Below are 20,080 nucleotides of genomic sequence, written 5' to 3' on the forward strand. Positions count from 1 at the left end.
GTCTCTGTCTGAAATCCCCTCTTGTGATCCTGATGTGGCAAGGCCCCTTTCTGTAGAGAGCCTTCCCCAGTCTAAAGGCATCCCTGCTTCTGAGTGCTTTTTCTTTCTTGGCTTCCTATGTGTTTCCTGCGTACCACTAACTCTAAGTGTAATTATTTGTATACACATTTCTTTATGTCTATTCCCATTAGACAGCAAGTTCCAGAGGCTAAGACCACGTCTGCCTTATTCATCATTGCATTCCCAGTGCAACTAAAGAATAAGACGGTCAATAAATATTTGTTCTTTAATTATCAACATAGGGCACAAAGCAGACCCATCTGAAGGTTACATATTAAAGTCACTTGTAGGACTCTTAGAAATGACATTCCTCCCATGCCAGGAACCACAGCTGGAGCAAACTACAGTTACTTTTTGGGAGGTTGCAATATCACAATATCCCTGAGGGACAATGTCACAGTTAAAGGACTGAGAACCACCAGATCAGTTGATGGCTGAATTTTTGTCCAAACCAAAGACTTTATAATAGTCAATGAATAGACATGTTTATTATTTTTTAGAAAGAGAAACCCAATTCCCTTATGTTGTTAAAACCAAATCTGGGAGAACTGAAAAATGAGCCTGCTTCTCGGCCTTGTTATCTTCTCGCCATGATTCTGCTTTGAAACCAGGAAGAAATTTTATCTAAAATACCTAGGAAAGTCCTTGTTCTTACTCAAGGCTCATAGTCAATTTGTCTCGATCACTTCTTTTCTGGAAGTAGCGCTAAGAATTGAATGCCCTGTCTTCTTTGAGCTGAATGTACTTGGTGGTCCTCAACCCTGAGCCTCCACTCTGCTGGTCCATGGCTCACGTACCCAACAAGCCTGGAGAGAGAACCTGGAAAGAATCAACCAGTCGGGCCACACCCTTTAGGAAGAATTGAAAGAGCGATGTTTCACCAGCACAAGGCAGATGCTCCACTGGTGGGTAACTCAGCTGACTGTGTGAAGACAGAAAACACTGGTTAAGAAGGAAACATAGTAACACTAGTGTGATCACTGCAGGAAAGCTGGCCGGTGTTGATACTGACGCACGCCATAATAAAGCAATCAGAGAAGAAACTTTTGGGGAGGAGACAATGGAGTAAAGAAAGAGTCAGAGGAAAGATTTTAAATTATCTGAAGTTAAACCCCTTTAGCAAAAGTACCAGCTGTAGGTTGGGGTAAGAAGTGCGTATTCAAGGTAAAGTAGAAGCCTAAACTACATCTTAGCCAACAAAGGGTGGCCTGCCTATAGCCCTAAAAACTCAGCACAGAATGGAAGAGGATTTTTTTGACTTGGTGTGAGCATTTTATGTACCAATGCAAACCCACACGCATGGAATAATCACTTTTAAAGTATCATCTTCAAGTACAGTAATAAAATGCTTATTGGCTGAATAACTGAATGTATAACCCAAATGCCCTGGGATTCTATCTGCCTAACTAGGTCTCTTACTTTAGAACCATGATAGTCTTGAAATAAGCCTTAGGACTTGGAGGAAGATCACTTTGAAAAAGATTTTATCTTGAGTATCCATTCCAGTGTGGGGTAATGTTTTAATGAAAATTACCTTTCCTTTAAAATAGCTTAAATCTCTTGTAACCGAACATCCTAATAAACAACACAGAAGATCAACTGAAATTGTACCATTCTCTGTGGGTTAATGCGTCAGACTGCAAAGTTGTTTGAACTGCAAGGTCAGCAGTTCAAGCTCACTAGCAGCTCCTTGGAAACCCTACACAGGGTCACTATGGGTCAGAATCAACTTGACGGCACTCAACAACAACAACATCTCTTTCCTTGGAGTCCTGGTGTGGCGCTGTGGGCTAATGCACCAGACTGCAAGACCATTTGAACTGCAAGGTAAGTGGTTCAAGCTCACCAGCTGCTCCTTGGAAACCCTATACAGGATTGCTATGGGTTGGAACTGATTCAATGGCACTTAACAACAACAACTCTTTCCTATGGAGTCCTGGTGTGGCAGTGTGGATTAATGTGCTGGACTGCAAAGTAGGTTTGAAACTCAAGGTCAGTAGTTCAGGCTCACCAGCTCCTCCTCGGAAACCCTATACAGGGTCGCTATGGGTAGGAACCAACTCGACGGCAATTAACAACAACAACAACTCTTCCTTGGAGTCCTGGTGTGGCACTGCAGGATAAGCATTAGACTGCAAGGTTGGTTGGAACAACAAGGCTGGCGGTTCAAACTCACCAGTCGCTCTCTGGAAACCCTATACCAGGTCGCTATGCATTGGAAACAACTCAACAGCACTTCCCAACAACAAAAAACAACAACACTCTTGCCTTGGCTCTTTTTAGTGAAGATGCTAGTGGACAACAACACAGCCAAAAGATGGACAAGGCAAAAGTAAGCAGCATTATACCTTGTACAAACCAGATCAAGGCTTGCAACAGTCAGAGGCAGCACATTTTCTGTACAATTTGGACACTGTAGAGCAAAACCATTCCACCAAGCAAAATTAATAGTTAAAGATGTCTAATTTCATCTTTCTATAGATTAGGTCCTTTCTCCTCAATCAGTATATAAGCAGGGTTGTCCAACTGGTCAAACTGCTTCTAAGCTACATGTAGACAGTTCTTTGGTCTTAGAGAAGAGAGTCATTCCACAGCCTCTTCTCTACCACAGCCCCCACTCTGGAGACAACGTGCTCTTGGGCACACCTCACTTGCTCCTTCTCACCTATTGCTTGGCAGTGAATCTGAGATTGCTGGGCTGCTGTGTTGGGAGGGTCCGGCCCGGGTATTCACCTACAAGTAAGAAAGAATCTTGATCAGTCTTGTGTTCTGAGGACATAGTTCTAATTAACCTATAATTTGCCACAAATTTCTCATTTCACTATGAAGGTTAATTAGCTTGTTGCTAAACAGGCCCTTGCTTGGAGTCTATTCAGTATATAGGTTACAGAACCGTATAACCCGTATATTACATAATTTTCTATTCTTCTCACTATTTCAAAGATTAAGTTAAACAGTGCTGAAAAATTAAAGATACACATTTTTTTTTTTTTTTAAACGAGCTCTTCTAGGACACATACAAAACCAAAATGCTTAAAAGGAACATTATGAAAATACATCCAGGGGCTACTAATGAACCTTGAGTTACATCCTTCCAGTTACATCTAAAACCAAGCACAATATGGCAGAGTGTTTCCTAGTCACTGGAAAATGAGGCTCAAATAATGAATTATCAAATGGTTGAACCTAATAGAGCAGCCATCTTTTTCTTTCAAATGTCAAGCATTAAGCAGAAATCCAGAGTTTAAAATACACAGAACAATGAAAAAACATTAAATAGATCTATGTGTCTAACATAAATAAGCCAAAAGAAGAGGAATAGTCTGTGTACAATATGCCTGTGTGCTTAATTAACCAATAAAGTGAAGTCCGTAGTCTCATTCTAATAAATCTTTGTAGAGATCAGTACTTGAGGTCATTCTGAATAAGCTGACCAACAAAGCAATTCCAAATAATAAGAAATACAGCACCAAAATGCCTGTATCCAAATAAATACATATATTGAACAAATACTACAGATGGATCCCCTCCTCCTCCCACTTAAGGGAAAAAAAAAAAAAAAAGGATCGCTTGTCAGAGCTTGAGAAAGTGCAGTTTTATTTGACATTTCAATAAGTGGAACACAGCATTACAAATCCATCTAACTTTACTGAAACAATTATTGAAATTCGTACCTTCAGGCCATGTATGTTCCGTTCCCCAGGAGGCTTGCAGGCTGAAACAGTAATTGACTAAATTGTAGAACACATCAGGGCCATTTACAAATTTGCTCAAAATGAATCGTTTAAAAAGAAATGAGGGTGACACCAAAATTAGCAGAGAGAAATGATTGAAAAGTGGCTCCCAAGACCCAAAGAGGGAATTATGAACCAGGGTTTTTAACTTGCAGGAGTGAGCATTTATAAATGCAAAGGGCTTTCTGACACTACCTCATATAAATTCCAATTTCTGCTTAAAACATAAAAATCAAGTTAACTAGCTAAAATGATTAGATTCCATTCATAATTCAAATTTCTACAACCTTCCCTCACTCTATTACATTATGTATCTGCTATCACTTATACTACGTAGGTTTGTTTGTGTGTGTGTGTATGTGTTTTGGGGGGGTGGGTTGTGGAGAGGGAAGATTAGGAAGGGTCTTTTTTTCCATGCCCAAAAGATTACTAGAGATCCTAAGATCAAAAGACAAGTTTGCACAGTCATAAGCAGTATATTAAGATAAAATACAGAGCTATAACGAATTTCACTACATTTCTTTTAACCCTTAACATCTGCTATTATGTAGGGAATACTGAGGTCTGAAGATAAAACAACACCAGAAAAAATTTTCTGACACCATCTTGAATTATAGGCTAGTATGTTTCCAATTCAGCAAATGCTTCCTCATCAAATGTTAGAAATACAAAAGCTTCCTGACCATGTTACAGACTGCTTCCATTTGAAAACTACAGTGCCCTACAAATTGTATGTTAAGGGGTCGTCAATTTTGATTGATTGGGGAAGGATAAATTTGATTTTCTCTTCTCGTTTTATTAGTTATTTTTCTCTCTCTCAGAAATCCATGTAGTTTTCCTCTCTGCCTGACACAATAAATAGAGGAGTTTATTAATAAGATGACATACATAAGTCATAATTACAAAGTACATCAGTTGCCTTAATTTTATATACTTCAAGTATACTTAAATTTATTAGGCTGTTTTCCTAGAAAATACAGCTAAGCCTTAATAAGGAATCTTTATTTATCTTTTCTTAAACAAATTGTAATCAAGACTTCAAATCTTCTTTTCTTAAAATGGAAATTAACCTTTTGAATAAAATAACAGACACATACACTTGACACCTGGTCCTTGAGGGGCTCTCAATATTTCCTAAGACAATACTTCAGTGAATTCCCACTGACATACGCAGTGTGGTCATAAACGTCCTTTAATATGAGAATGGCTAACCGCTAACCAAGGGATCAAGAACCCTGATGGCACAGTGGTTAAGTGCTGGACTGCTCTGTGGGAGGACGATGAGGCAGTCTGCTGCCATAAAGACTTACCGGGCCATTCTATTTTGTCCTACAGGGTCACTATGAACTGAAATCCACTCAACAGCAGTGGCTTGGGTTGGATTAACCAAGGGATTAGAGTTAGGTGGTAATGCTTATTTTCAATCTTAACTCTTTAGCTGGCTTCTCAAACCTTTATGACTGGAAACCTAAACAGGACTCAAAACCCCAGTAACCTCATACTTCCTAAAGTTACAGAGTCTAAAGTTACTATAAAGCGAGTGCACTGTCAAACTTATTAATGCTTCTTTTTATTTATTTAAAGAAAGATGAGGCAAGGGTGCCACTTGGAATGAGGATATCTAATATCAGAACAGAATCATCTTTTCTACTTTCATAGTCTAAAAATTTAACATGGGGCCTGACAATAGAATGGAAGTTCTGAGGCTTCTCATCACCTACGAAACCAAAACCCCAACTTGTTGCTGTAGAGCTGACTGTGACTCATGGCGACCCTATGTGTTACAGGGTAGAACTGAGTTCCATAGGGTTTCCTGGTGTGGCGCTGTAGCATCAGCACTGCACTTTGAACTACAAGGTCAGCAGTTCAAACTTACTAGCTGCTTCTCAGAAACCCTATACAGGGTTGCTGTGAGTCAGAGTTGACTCAATGGCACTTAACAACAATGACAATCTTTACAGAGGACTCCTGGTAGGGTGCTAGCACTGGACAGCTAACAACAAAGTTGGCAGTTCAAACCCACTAGCTGCTCCTTGGAAACGCTCTACAGGGCCCCTCTGAGTTGGAACTGACTCGATGGCACTTAGTAACAACAACAACCTTGTTTACTGACGCAGACTGTCGGGCCATTTTCTGCAGTGTTGCTGGGAAGGCTCAAATCGCCAAGCTTTGGGTTATAGTTGACAGTAAGCAAACCATTTGTGTCAGCCAGGGACCATACCAAAAAAGTAGACCCAAGTAATACACACAAACTGTACATGTTCTAATTGTATGAATTTGCCTAATTCTATTTATTTAGATAAACAGATAAGAAGCAACCAATAAAAGCTACCAAGGACTACAAGGAGTACTATACCATGCAAACCAACCCACAGAGATTGGGAGACTGAGTCACCCATACTTGGAAAAATGCAAATATGTCTTGGAAAGACTATAATTAATAGACAAATATTTACTGGAGCCTAGTAGGCTCTGTGCTAGGACCACAAGTGACATTTACATCCTATATATTTTCTTCTTTTAAGGTATATTCTCCCCACCCGTACCAAGTCCTACAAGCTATCCCTATGCACACTCTATTAATATTTTCTTTTAATGCCCTTCCACTTTAAACAAATTCCAACTTAAACAAAATTCTTATTCACAAGGTGTGTTGTCCAGTTAAAAGTTCTGACTCTGAAGCTACTTAACCTCTCTGAACTTCAAAATAATACCTAGCAGGCAGAATTATTGGAAATGCTAGAAATTATGACACATAAAGCAATACTGGAGTCCTGGTGTGGCGCTGTGGGTTAATGCGCTGTACTGCAAAGTCAGTTTGAACGGCTAGGTCGGCAATTCAAGCTCACCAACTGCGCCTTGGAAACCCTATATAGGATCGTTATGGGTCGGAACTGACTCAACCACCCTTAACAACAACAACAAGGCAATATTAGTGTGTGGACAGAAGACATTTACAAATAACTGTTATAATCATGGGCGGAAACTTAGTGGTATAAAAACAGTTATGATGAAAGGGGCTATTCCCAAAAGAAAAGAAAGCAGAACTTGAATCTATTTTGGATGAAGAGAAATAAATACTTTATTGAAAATGTAAGCGAAGACCCGGAGCATTGGAACTATATTCCCCAGGGTACTACTAGGATTGGCTACAATAGAGCTAGAAAGTAAACTAGTGGGGCAGCAATTAAGGGGAATTTTCAGCTGGTAAAAATGTATTTCTATTGGGGAAACAATGTTGAAACCTGCTCAAATTCTCTAAAACATTAAGGGACAATATACAACCTTATCTTGGCCTAGTACACAGAAATGACAATTGTGGTGTAGTGAATTACTTAATATGTCTTGTTTAGCCTTAGACTTTGTAAGTGACACCAAACAATATTTTGGATAAGAAAGGTGAGGAGAAGATGCTGACACATGATATGATTCTATTGTAAGTGGTTAACACAGTTCATTGGAACTGTAAAAACCTAGAACTCTAACATGTATAAAATGAGCCATCTTAAAAGCAGGAAGTGGAAATCTCACTACCATTGAAGAAGAAGAGCCAGAAATGGAACGTGTCCTTTGAACCTGGAGATGCCTGAGCTTTGAACCTCCTTGAGCAGAAAGGGACAGAGAGCTGTGATATTCGAGGAACGGTTAAGAAGCAGCAGCAGCAGTACCACAAGCTACAGCACAAGACAGAGCTGTGGGCTCCCCAGCCCAAGGAGCAAGTAAAGCTGAGTGACTGGGCAGGAGGCTTGCTTGCAGAGTGGGGTGCTTCCAGGCACTTAATTGGGGGAGTTGGAGTTGAGTGCCTTCAGACTGAGGCATATGGTGGAATAGTGTGCCTATGGGCACTTAATTAGTAGTCCTAAAAGAGCTTTGGGAGCTCTGGTAGCATAGTGGTTACAAATCGGGCTGCGAACCATAAGGTAAGCGGTTCGAAACTACCAGCCGCTCCGTGGGAGAAAGATGAGGCTTTCTACTCCTGTAAAGATTTACACCTTCGGAAACCCTGTACAGGGCCGCTATGGATCTGAACTGACTGGACGGCACTTCACAACAACAAAAGAGCTCTGTAACACTGTCCCGTTATAAAGAGGCCTGCTTAGGAGAGGCTGTCCTGACTGGAAGAACTCTGTGTTGAGCATTTCTGACCCTGAATTATAAACTGCTAGATTCCTAATAAAACCCATAATTAGGATCATGGTGTCTGAGTTCTGTGTGGCCACTGCACTGAATTATCGAAGCCAGAGGAGAAGTAAAACATGCCATGGAAGAGATGGTTGGTGGTCAGTTTTTGCATTTAATACAAGACTTTAAAAGTTCGTTGTAACAAAAAGGGGGGAGCAGTTACTCTTACAGTCCAGAAACAGAGGACCCTAGGACCATCAACAGAGAAGAAAGAGCACAAGTGGAATGTGAGACCCCATCCAGAGAAGCAGCAACACCAGAGACGAAGGCAGAGATGGGGACATGGAAAGAGGGAGCAGCTGAGGACTCTAGACTCATAGAAAGAGAAAGACTCAGTGCTGGCAGCCATGAGGCAGGCTTACAGAATGTGCCCTTTTAGTTGTTTAAATTCTAATATATTCCTGACTGTTTTTGTGTACACACACACACACACACACCAAAAAAAAAACAAACCCAGAGGGAATACAAGCAAATACTGTTGAATGATAATGCATGAAGGAGATTGTAATCATTGTAATGAAACAATGGTGTAAAGCCGATGTTCTCCCATGTAAACTATACTCAATTCACAATAAAACTTGGGGGAAAAAATTAGTGGAAAAATGGAACTAAAAGATAGGTGCAACAGAATTGGATTAATCGGAATCTTTGTTTCAGAAACACTGCTATCGCTGACCCCTTAGCGGATCTTTTTTATTATTTACTAATCTCTTTAATTAGTTATTAATAATGTAAGAATCATTCACAATCTTAACACCTAAGCAAAAGCTAGAAAAGCTGTTTTAATCTTGAACCCAGCTCTCTTGTACCAGCCTTTGGAGACTTTCAATATGACTAAGAGCCCGCTGGTTAATTGAGCCATTCAAACTTCAGAGAGTTACAGGTAATGAAAGTCTGAATGTTTAATTGGAAAACTCATACTATGATTATTTGTACAGTACCAGTTAAGGAAGGTAAGTTTAACTTTTAATTATTTCAATTAGGTTATTTCAGGAAGAGTTACTTAGAGAATTTCCCTATCTCTTTCATCAGTTAAAAAAACATGGATTCCAAGTGGGGCAGTGGGTAATAGACAAGAGCCTGAACGGACTTACAAAATTATTTCACTGTTATTCAAATTTTGAGGAAATGTTTATAATAGTCAAACAGATGTATCTAATGCAACGATAGTATCTGAAAGGGGGTATTTGACCAAGTGATACACCAAGATTCATCCCATCTCCTGAATGTTTTCAAGACTTAACAATCAAATTCTCACTTATGAGGATTTTCCTTTATTTAGAAGATGTCACCTGCAAAAACCAAGTGCCAAAGTTTACACCAAAACTTCTCTTCTAAATCTAAATTTAAATATAGCAACTTTGGCCACCAACATAAGCCACAATTTATAAATAATCCAAAATTAAAGACATTCATTTGCCTTGGGTTTAGAAACTATGTGGACCCCCAAAGAGTTCTTTAAGCGAATGTTAAGTATGTACTTCAAAAACAAAAAAACAATCCAGTTAGTTTAATTTACTCTACTGAATTAGATATTTTATCTGCCATAACTATAATATAGCCTGCAATCCCCACGATAATGAATACTTCTTTTGTTTTTTTTCAAATTAAGAGCTAAACATCATGTTATGTGCATTTAAACCTTTGGAAAACATAACTGTTGATGAAACCGTTTACTGAAATAATCATTGTTGATTAGAATTTGTTCAACATTACCTCTTGGAAATATCTGCAGAGGCTCTATTAACTGTCCATTTACTTGCTGCTCCATTACTGTGGAATAATACTGCAAAGAGATTATAGAAAGAGATTACTCAGTAATGTATGAATACTGGAACAGACACTTACGGCTTGCTTAATTCACGGTACTTTTTAAAATTGCTGGTGTACACATATCAGCCTTGAGAACACTTTTTCCCTATTTGCACATCAAAATGACTTATCATGAATACTCAAGATTGAAAGTCCAGTAAAATGCAATGCTCCAGATCTCCATGTATCTTTAAAAGTGTTGACTATGACCTCAGATTAATATTTGATCTCTACAAGTATTCTGAAAACGCAAGGTATTTTATGTATTTATTTAAAGTTTTTATTGTGAATCGAGTGAAAGTTTACAGGGCAGATCAGCTGTTTTACATTCAACAAATCATATACTTTGTTTCATTACAAACAACATGTATTTTAAATGAAACAAAAAAATGCATTTTAGTGGAAATGTTTTCAAAATGCCACTTGTTCTTTTCTCTTGGATTTTGCAAAGCAAAATGAAAACACTTCAAATTTGGCTTAGATCTACACACCAGTTAATAAAACATTGCTCACATTTGTGCATAAAATACATAGATAATGCAACTCTAAATCAGACAGACTACTGAATAAGAGATAAGAGATGATTCACCCAAAGATAAAAGGTAACGAGATAAAAAGGTCCCTATAGGCAAACCAAAATAAAACATAGGTTTTATGCTTTAGCTTTGTTATTGTTGTTGTTAAGTGCCATCAAGTTGGTTTCAACTTATAGCAACCCTGTACAGGGTTTCCAAGGCTTTCAAAAATCTTTGTGGAATCAGAAAATCTGATGGGCTTGACCACCAACTTTGTGGTCTGCAGTCCCATGCTTATCTTACAAAGTTATGAACGCTTCAACACAGACCAAATCTCACCATACAATTCTGGGCCTCCAAAATAAATGTCTCCAAGAAGAAGTTTTGATACTCCTTCATAACAGAGACTATTCAGTAGGCTGTACTAGAATCTGATTCCCATAGCTAACTGGTGAGCATGTGCCCCTAACATGGTGAACAGGACTCCTGGCCTTCGTAGAGCTAACTGGAGAGCATGTGCCCCTAACATGGTGAACAGGACTCCTGGCCTTCCCAGAGCTAACTGGTAAGCATGTCCCCCTAACATGAACAGGACTCCTGGCCGTGACAAACAACAAAGTTTTAGTCAGAAAATACTGATGATGCAAACAACTAATCTTGTGTTTGGAAGGAACAATTCCCTTTAATCCTTACTGTTTTCCATGTTAAAAACATGTGCATATTATATAACTACCACATTTTTCAGGACATTTCCCCTAGATTATCATTATTTGATATTCTAGAAAGGGTTCTTTTTAGAGATGTTGTTAAGTGCCACCAAATCAGTTTCAACTCATAATGACCCTGTATAAGGTTTCTAAGGAGCAGCTGGTGGGTTTGAATCACCGACTTTGCAGTTAACAGTCCAGTGCTTTATCCTACAGTGTCACACCAGGGCTCCTTTTAGAAGACTATTGTTTTTAAGTTGGTAAGTTCTGTCAAGTCGGTTCCGACTCACAGCAACCTTGTATACGGTTTCCAGGAAGTGGCTGGTGAGTTTGAACTACCAACCCTGTGATTCAAAGCACCCCTGCAGTCTAGTGTTTATCCTGCAGTGCCACACCAGGACAGATACATGTATATCTTCCTGTTGTTTTTCTGTACATTAACATTATTAAAAGATCAACTTATTTTCAGAAATTAAAGTGATCTATAAAATTTCACATCTTGGGAATCAAAGTGAACAAATTAAGATACTGTATCTTAATAACAAAACAGAAGTTAATATTTGATAGCTACAGAATGATTCAAGTATGCCCTGTTCTCCAAAGGCTTTCAAACTTTAAAGGACACCAGCCCTTTCCTTTCATGGCCCTAAAGACTTACATACATACAGCATGAACATGTGTAACATACTTTCTGCACTACATACTAAGGCAAATGTCTTTCAGGAGACTCTGTTCCTTAAGACCACAGAAATACAGCACTCGCCATTACTCAAACCACGATGACAAGTAAATGAAATATCAATCATGTAGGCTGTCAACCTTTTGGGACAGCAATAACTGTTAACAAGTAGTCTGGAAAAATTGTCCAAAAATGACTTGTCCTCGGCACACAGTCTTTGAGCTTTCCATGGAAAATTAAGATGCCAGTGGCTATTTGGAACATTGCTCAGGTATTCTTTTTAATGGGAAATTTGCCGGGTATTGATCCACAGCGTGTACCTCCTTGCTCCTGGAAGGCTGCAAGCAACTTTCCAATCAGTGGCTGTCAAAAAAATTACTGCCTTTTTATACTGATACCAGACAACAACAGTGGTAGTGTTCTCCTATAGTTAATGCTGTGCTTTAATTAACTGATATGTACATTAGGTTAGTAATTTCAGTTCCTACTTCACTGTCGTCCCAGAAATGAAAGCAAATAAAATATCCTTATGTTTTATCTAACAAATTAATTATAGAGTTGTCTGAAAGCGGCGCTTGAGGTCAAGTTTGAAAACAAATAACCTCACATGTGAAGGGTCACTACAGGTGCACTGCAGTTTTTTCCCACTATAAAACCTTGCATGCATGAAATTGACCTGTTTTCCAACTTTATTTATTTACCTCACAAATAAATAAATAAAAATGGTCTCATTTCAGATCTGTGCCACATCATTGGTAAACTAGAGTTTTGTTATCATTGCTGGAAATTTTTAGATATCTATAAACATCTCTGCACTATGTTCAACACACAGTCATGGTAATGACATTAAATACACCACTTAACAATTTCTTTTAAGCAAATAGTTAGGTTTTGTGTTCTACAATTCTTTCAAAGCCAACGTTCACTTCCTCCCACTGAAATACTGGGTTTGATCTGTCCATGTATTAACTGAGAATCTTGTGTTCCACATAGCAAATTAATTCACCACCAAGGATGTGCTATAACCAAAAACACTAAACCCACTGTTGCTGACTCAATTTTGACTCATAGCAACTCTGTAGGATGGGGAGAACTGCCCCAGACAGTTTCCAAGGTTGTAAAGATGTAGGGAAGCAAGATGGCCTTATCTTTCTCCAGTGGAGAAACTGCTGGTTTCAAACTGCCGACCCTTGAGTTAGCAGTTGAGCACTTTAACCATAGTGCCATCAGGACCCCTGAACATGCTACAAAGCACAGTAATTAAGTTCAAAATGTTAGCCTATTCTGCACAACTGACTTCTGAGGAGCAGAGCTCGATCTGATCAGGGTTAGGTGGCTCCCAACAAGCTACCATGTGTAGGCACCCGGGCCATTATCGATGCAGTATTTCCCCAACAGAGAAAGATGAACTGTGGGGTCATATGCATATCCTCTAGCACAGTACAGTCCTGATGGCCACTAAGCCTGTGCTGCCCAATAAGATGAACAAGGCATGTGGAAGAGTCTGAGAACTCAAACCCAGGAATGTTATTTACTAGTCCATACATGGAGCTCTGGTGTGACACTGTAGGATAAAGGCTGGCAGTTTAAACCCATTAGCTGCGCCTTGGAAACCCTCATAGGGTTGCTATGAGTTAGAACAGAGTTGACAGCATTTAACAACAAGCACATATGTGACACTGTGGCATAAGCATTGGACCGTTAACCACATGGTCAGCGGTTCAAACCCAGCACTTTAAACAAGTCCATGACATGGAGCAGCTGAGGACTCATGGAAAGAGAAAGGCTGTGTGCTGGCGGCCAGGAAGCAGGCTTGTAGAATGTGCCCTTTGCTTGTTTAAATGATAATATATTCCTGAGTGTTTTTGTATATATCCTCCCCCATCCCTGTGCTTCACCCCCCCACAAATAAAACAGAGGGAATAGAAGCAAATACTGTTGAATGATGACTCACAGAGGAGAATGTAATCATTGCAATGAAATGATAGTATATAAACTATTACCCAATTCACAATAAAAACTTTTTTTAAAAGTCCATGAGAGCCAAAATAAGATCTTAAACATGAATTTAGAGATCATCTCAGGAACAGATGTGATGCATTAGACACTAATTAATATCACATGCAAGTAAAATTTTGCTAAACATAATTTAAAAACAACTGCAACAGTACATTAACAGGGAGCTGCCAGAGGTTCCAATTGGATTCAGACAAAAACATGTATTGAGAAATATTGCTGAAGTCAGATGGATCTTGGCTGAAAGCAGAGAATACCAGAAAGATGTTTACCTGTGCTTTATTGACTGTGTGGATCATGGCAAATTATGGACACCACTGGGGAGAATGAGTATTCAGAAGCACTTAATTGTGGTCATGAGGAACCTGGACATAGACTAAGAGGTAGTCATTAGAACAGAGCAAAGGGACGATGAATGGTTTAAAATCAGGAAAGGTGTGTACCAGTGTTATAGTCTTCCACCATACTTACTCAATCTATATGCTGAATAAATAATCTGAGAAACTGGCTTATATGAAGAGGAAAGTGACATCAAGATTGGAGGAAGACTGATTAACAACCTGCAATACGCAGATGATACTACCTAGCTTGCTGAAAGTGAAAAGGGTGTAAAATACTTTTTGAGGAAGATCAACACAGCCTTCAATATGTGTTGCACCTCAATGTAAAGAAAATGAAAATCCTTACCACTGGACCAATAAATAACATCATGATAAGCGGAGACAAAATTTTAAGTTATCTTAAGATGGTCTCTAAATTCCGGTGGGGCATATTCAAGATCAAATTTTGGGTCTCATGGATCTGTTTTAATTTTCTTTAGCTTCAGCCTAAACTTGCATATGAGTAATTGATGGTATCTTCTACAGTCTGCCCCTAATCTTCTTTTGCCTAACGTCTCTTCCCACAGATGTATTTAGTTTGATTTTTGTGTATGCCATCTGGTGAGGTCTATGTGTACAGTCATCTTGTATGTTGTTTAAAAATGGTATTTGTAATGAACAAGTCTCTGCTCTTATAAATTTTTTATCATGCAATCTCCAGCATTGTTTCTATCACCAAGGCCATATTTTCCAATGACTGATCCTTCCTCTTTGTTTCCAACCTTTACATTCCAATTGACAGTGATATCAATACATCTTGATTGTATGTTTGACCAATTTCAGACTAAAGAAATTGGTACAATTTTTCAATTTCATTATCACTGGCTTTAGTGTTTGGTGCATAAATTTAAATAATGGAATTAACTGGTCTTCCTTGTAGGCGTATAGATATTTTCCTATAACAGACAGTATTATATTTCAAAGCAGATCTTGAAATGTTCTTTGTGACCATGAATGTGAAACCATTCTTCTTCAAATTGTCATTCTCAGCAAAGTAAGCCATATGATTGATTCAAAATGGCCAATATCAGTCCACTTCAGCTCACTAATGCTTAGGATATCGATCTTTATGCATTCCATTTCATTTTGACAACTTCCAATTTCCCTAAATTCAACTTTCCATGTTCCAACTATCAATGGGTATTTACAGCTGTTTCTCCTAATTTTGAATTGTGCCCCATCAGCAAATGAAGGTTCCCAAAGCTTTACTCCATTAGTGTCAACACTGCCAACTCTTACTTTGAAAAGGCAGTTCTTCCCAACTCATATTTTGAGTACCTTCCAACCTGAGAGACTTATCTTCTGGCACTGTATCTGACAATATTCTGGTGCTATTCATCATGTTTCAATATTCAATATTCTGCTGCTATCTGACAGTGTTCCACTGCTATTCATAAGGTTTTCAGTGGCTAAACATTTTTTTTTTAATGCTTACTTGTGCTTTATTGACTGTGCATATGGATTTGATTGCAAGGATTATAACAAATTATGGATAACATTGTGTACAACGGTTATTCTAGGACACTTAGTTGTGCTCATGAGGAACCTGTATACAGACCAAGAGGTAGTTATTTGAACATAATGAGGGAATACTGAATGATTCAAAATCAGGAAAGGTGTGCGCCAAGGTTGTCTTTCACCATACTTATTCAATCTGTATGCTGAGGAAATTAATCCAATAAAGAGGATTATACTGGAAGACTCATTAACAACCTGAGATATGCAGATGTCACAACTTTGCTTGCTGGATGCTGAGTATTTAAAATACTTACTGATGAAGATCAGAATAGCCTTCAGAATGGATTGCACCTTAATGTAAAGAAAACAAAAATCCTCATAACTAGACCAATGAATAATATTGTGACCATTTATCCATTTAAAAAAAGTTGAAGTTGTCAGAGACTTCATTTTGCTTGGATCTGCAATCAACACTTATAGAAGCAGCAGTGGCTAAACATTTACAAGTATCCCATCTCTCTTTCTTCTTAGTCTGGAAGCTCAGCTGAAACCTGTTCACCATGGATGTAACCTGCTGGTATTTAAAATGGCGGTGGTATAGCTTTCAGCATCACAGCAACATGCAAGACACCACAGTACAACAAACTGACAGATGAGTGGTGGATGAGGTCTAAAATCAAACTGCTGCTATCAAGTTGCTTTATAAACTGCAGCCCATTCTTGTTTTTGTTATTGTTGTTAAGTGCTGTCGAGTTGATTCTGACTCATAGTGACCATGTATAGGTTTTACTGCTATAAATCCTTGCTGCAACAGAAAGCCTCAACTTTCTCCCAAAGAGCAGGTGATGGGCTTGAACTGCTGATCTTGTGGTTAGCAATCTAGTGCCTAATCTAGAGAGCCACCACTCCTGTAACCTGTTATTTATTATTGCTTTTCAGTACCATTGAATCCATTTCACTCATAGCAACCCTGTATACAATTTCTAAAGAGGGCTGGTGGGTTTGAACCACCAACCTTGCCATAAGCACTCCAGTGTTTATTCTACAGACCCACACCAAGGCTCTGTAACTCATAAGTAGCTAAGGTTTTTTTGTTTTTGTTTTTTAAAACCATGTGGTTACGAATTGGGCCACAAACCTCAAGGTCAGCAGTTCGAAACTACCAGCTGTTCCATGGGGGAAAGATGCTTTTTGTTCCCGTAAAGATTTACAGCCTCGGAAACCCCATACAGGGTTGCTATGAGTCAGAACCGACTCCACAGCACATAACAACAACAACAATACTGTAAAAATACTAACACAGCACTTGCTTCTTTGTACAAATGTCCCAATACTTATAAATGCTATAATAATAACATATTAAAAGTACATAATATTATACCCAAATTGAATGCATCAGCAATAGTTATATGTATTCTACTGGTGTCGTGGACTGAACTGTGTCCCCCCAAATATGTCAACCTGGCCATAATTCCCAATATTGTGTGGCTGCCCTGCATTGTGTGATCTGAAGTAATCATTCTTCATTCTGTGTTGTGCTGCAACTCCTAACCTCGATATGTCAATCAGACAGGGTAGTGAGGGGTGTAGAAAGAGTTGCCACCTTACAAAAGGACTCAAGTCATACCTTACTCAAGTGGGCAACCTTGCTAAGGTCACACCTTTTATTTTACAAGAGGTGAAAGGAGAGAGAAACAAGCAGAGAAGTGAGAAACCTTATTACCACCAAGAAAGAAGAGCCACAGTGGAGTTCATCCTTTGGGAACCTTCTAGACCAAGGGGAAGATTAATGACAAGACACAAGGGGCCACAGACACTGAAAGGAGATAAGAACCTTCCTCCAGAGCCAATGGAGACAGGAAGTCTGCCCTAGAGCTGTTACCTGAATTCAGACCTCTAACCTCCTAAACTGTGAAAGAATAAAGTTCTGTTTGTTAATGCAATGTACTTGTGGTATGTGTTATAGCAACACTAGCTAACAAAGACAGCCGGGTATCCCTTGCATAATCCATTACATGCAGTAATTGCAGCAATAATCAATAAGCTAGCTGAGTAAAAGATTAATCAGTTTTGTGATTGCTAATGGAATCTCCAGTACCACTCTCAAATTTATTTCAGAGTCCCTCTGAGATAGCCTTCAAAATCTTTAAACAATTTTAATAAGGATGTGACAAAGTTTAGCATAGTTATCCAAAAATCTAATTAATTTGAAACACAGGGCCACATTCAACATGGGGATAGCAAGTAGAATTTTTGGCTTTGTTTTGTTTGTGAGTTTATCAAATAGCCTTCCACTTTGTTATGGACCTAATTCTAATTCTAACAGCACAACTTAATCAATAATTACAGTATTTTTGCTTCATGGAAATCTGCCATATAAAAAAAAACCAAAAAAACACAGTTTAATTTTGTAGGGCACACGTTTTCTTGAATGAAAAAAGAGAGAGAGAAATAGAGTAACAAAGACAGAGAGAGAACTAAAGATCATCACTTACTGAGTGCCTATTATGTGTCATCCTTAGTTCTATGTACTTACAATTCTTCATTTAATTTCTGACAACAGTACTCTGATAATGTCATCAGCACTACTTCATAGAGGAACCAAATGGCTTATCAGTGAATGAAGTAAAATAGTCCTTCCACTCTAGTCCATGCATTCAGAACACAAGACAAGCTTACTGTTTGGATTAAATGGTAGGCTATCTCATCTTTCTCACACATCAAACCATTTACCTGAATAAACTAGGGTAGACTGCCAAGCCAGTAGAGAGTTCTGGCTTGTTCATGGTATCCTGTGTGGTTGGGGATAAGTCGCCTAATTTGTTTAGAGCTTGGGGATGAACAATGTAGCATGGGGCAGTGCAAAAGGACCTGAGTTTATTGTCCTTTCTTCAGTGACCCTTTTGTTTTCATCCTGCCTTTCTAACCACCTCATTCAGTGTTCTGTAGGCGGCTTTTCCCCATCCCGCCTTTAAATGCTGGAGTCCCCATGGTTTTTCATCAACCTTCTCTTCTCATTTTATACTCTCCTTGAGTTACTTCAGCCACTTCAAAGGTTTCAATTGCCAAAGGAGTCATTAAGACTAATTAGGAGTTGATGAATCACAAATCTTTATTTCCAGTCCGGATTTCTCTCCGAAGATTCAGAATATAACCAATTGCTAGTCCAGAGGCTCCTTAAATTCAACAGGTTCAATAAAACAGAATTCCCTACATCTCCAGCTCCTCCCTTGTGCCCTAAATCTGTCTTCTGATACCTGGGTTCACTATCTTAGTGAACAGCATCATCAAACCAAATACACAGAATGAATTCCAACCAGCTCTCTTTCCCTCTTGCCCACATTCAGTCAATCCCGGTCATATTAACCCTCCATCCTTCTCTACTTCTCAAGTCTATAATGGCCACCACTTTGGTGCAGGCCACCATCATCTTTCACTTGGGCAGCTTCCTTAAGTCACTCTCTAGATTGCTGCCAGAGATATGAAATATAACTGTGTCACTCTCCTACTCTCTCAGGTTAAGCACCTCCACGATCCACTCCAACCTTCCTTCCCAGCCTCATCTCATCCCTTATCACTCACTGTCCAGACTAGACACCTATGAGAAGTTCCTCCAAAATGCACCAGACCTTCTCTCATCTGAGCCTCCCAGTCTCCTTGGGCTAGCTAACTCTACCTAGACACCTCCCCTTTTAGGAAGGCTTCTCAGTCTCCAAAAAGCCATATTGGGTGCTCTTGCTTGGTGCTCATGGAGTGTCTGATGCTTAAGAATATTAAAGTACTTATCACTCTGCCTAATAATTTCATACTGAACTCTTTCCTTTCTTGTCCATCTCCCTGACTCTACCATGTGCTCCATGAAGGCATAAACTGTGTATTTACAGCACCTGTGTGGTGCTGTGGGTTAATGCGCGGGACTGCAAAGTCATTTGAACAGCAAGGTCGGCGGTTCAAGCTCACCAGCAACTCCTTGGAAACCCTATTCAGGGTCGCTATGGGTTGGAATTGACTCGACGGCACCTCACAACAACACAACAACAATCACCTAGCACAACTCTGGTAGTGTAGTGGTTATGAGTCGGGCTGCTAACCTCTAGGTCAGTAGTTCGAAACCACCAGCTGTCCCACGGGAGAAAGATGAGGCTTTCTGCTCTCATAGAGATTTACAGCCTCAGAAACCTATTTAGGGTCACTATGAGTCATAACTGACTCCACAGCACATAACCACCACCGCCAACACCACCTAGCACAGCGCTTAGCCCAACAGCTGTTGTCCAATAGACATTTGCTATGTATGTAAAAGACTGTCCACATGAATGAGTGACCTTAGACCCAACTCTATATGAGGATGCTTCAGAAAGAGTTCATTTTTCCACAGTGTTTGAAGTGCCCCCATATTACTACTAACTGTTTCACCTTCAGAAGGGCATGTAATTTGTCCATGCCTCAGTATCTTCCGCTGTTGTTTTGTTGTTGTTAAGTTCAGTCAAGTCAGTTCTGACTCATAGTGATCCTTCATAAGGTTTCCCAGGAGCAA

The 20,080-nt window shown here is 39.2% G+C and overlaps 1 protein-coding gene across 1 annotated transcript in view; it reads right to left on the reverse strand.

Annotated features, from left to right (window-relative positions):
- Positions 1-20,080, reverse strand: part of MAP2K5 (mitogen-activated protein kinase kinase 5) — a 349,068-nt gene that overhangs the window by 274,598 nt on the left and 54,390 nt on the right. Inside the window, exons 4-6 of the mRNA XM_006831503.1 lie at positions 9,693-9,762; positions 3,735-3,775; positions 2,726-2,793 (exon numbers count right to left, since the gene is read on the reverse strand). Of these exons, the coding sequence (XP_006831566.1) occupies positions 2,726-2,793; positions 3,735-3,775; positions 9,693-9,762 (179 nt within the window). The remainder of the gene's footprint in view (positions 1-2,725; positions 2,794-3,734; positions 3,776-9,692; positions 9,763-20,080) is intronic.

Source organism: Chrysochloris asiatica, unplaced genomic scaffold (assembly GCF_000296735.1).
Source record: "Chrysochloris asiatica unplaced genomic scaffold, ChrAsi1.0 scaffold00004, whole genome shotgun sequence".
In the NCBI taxonomy this organism is placed as follows: Eukaryota; Metazoa; Chordata; class Mammalia; order Afrosoricida; family Chrysochloridae; genus Chrysochloris; species Chrysochloris asiatica.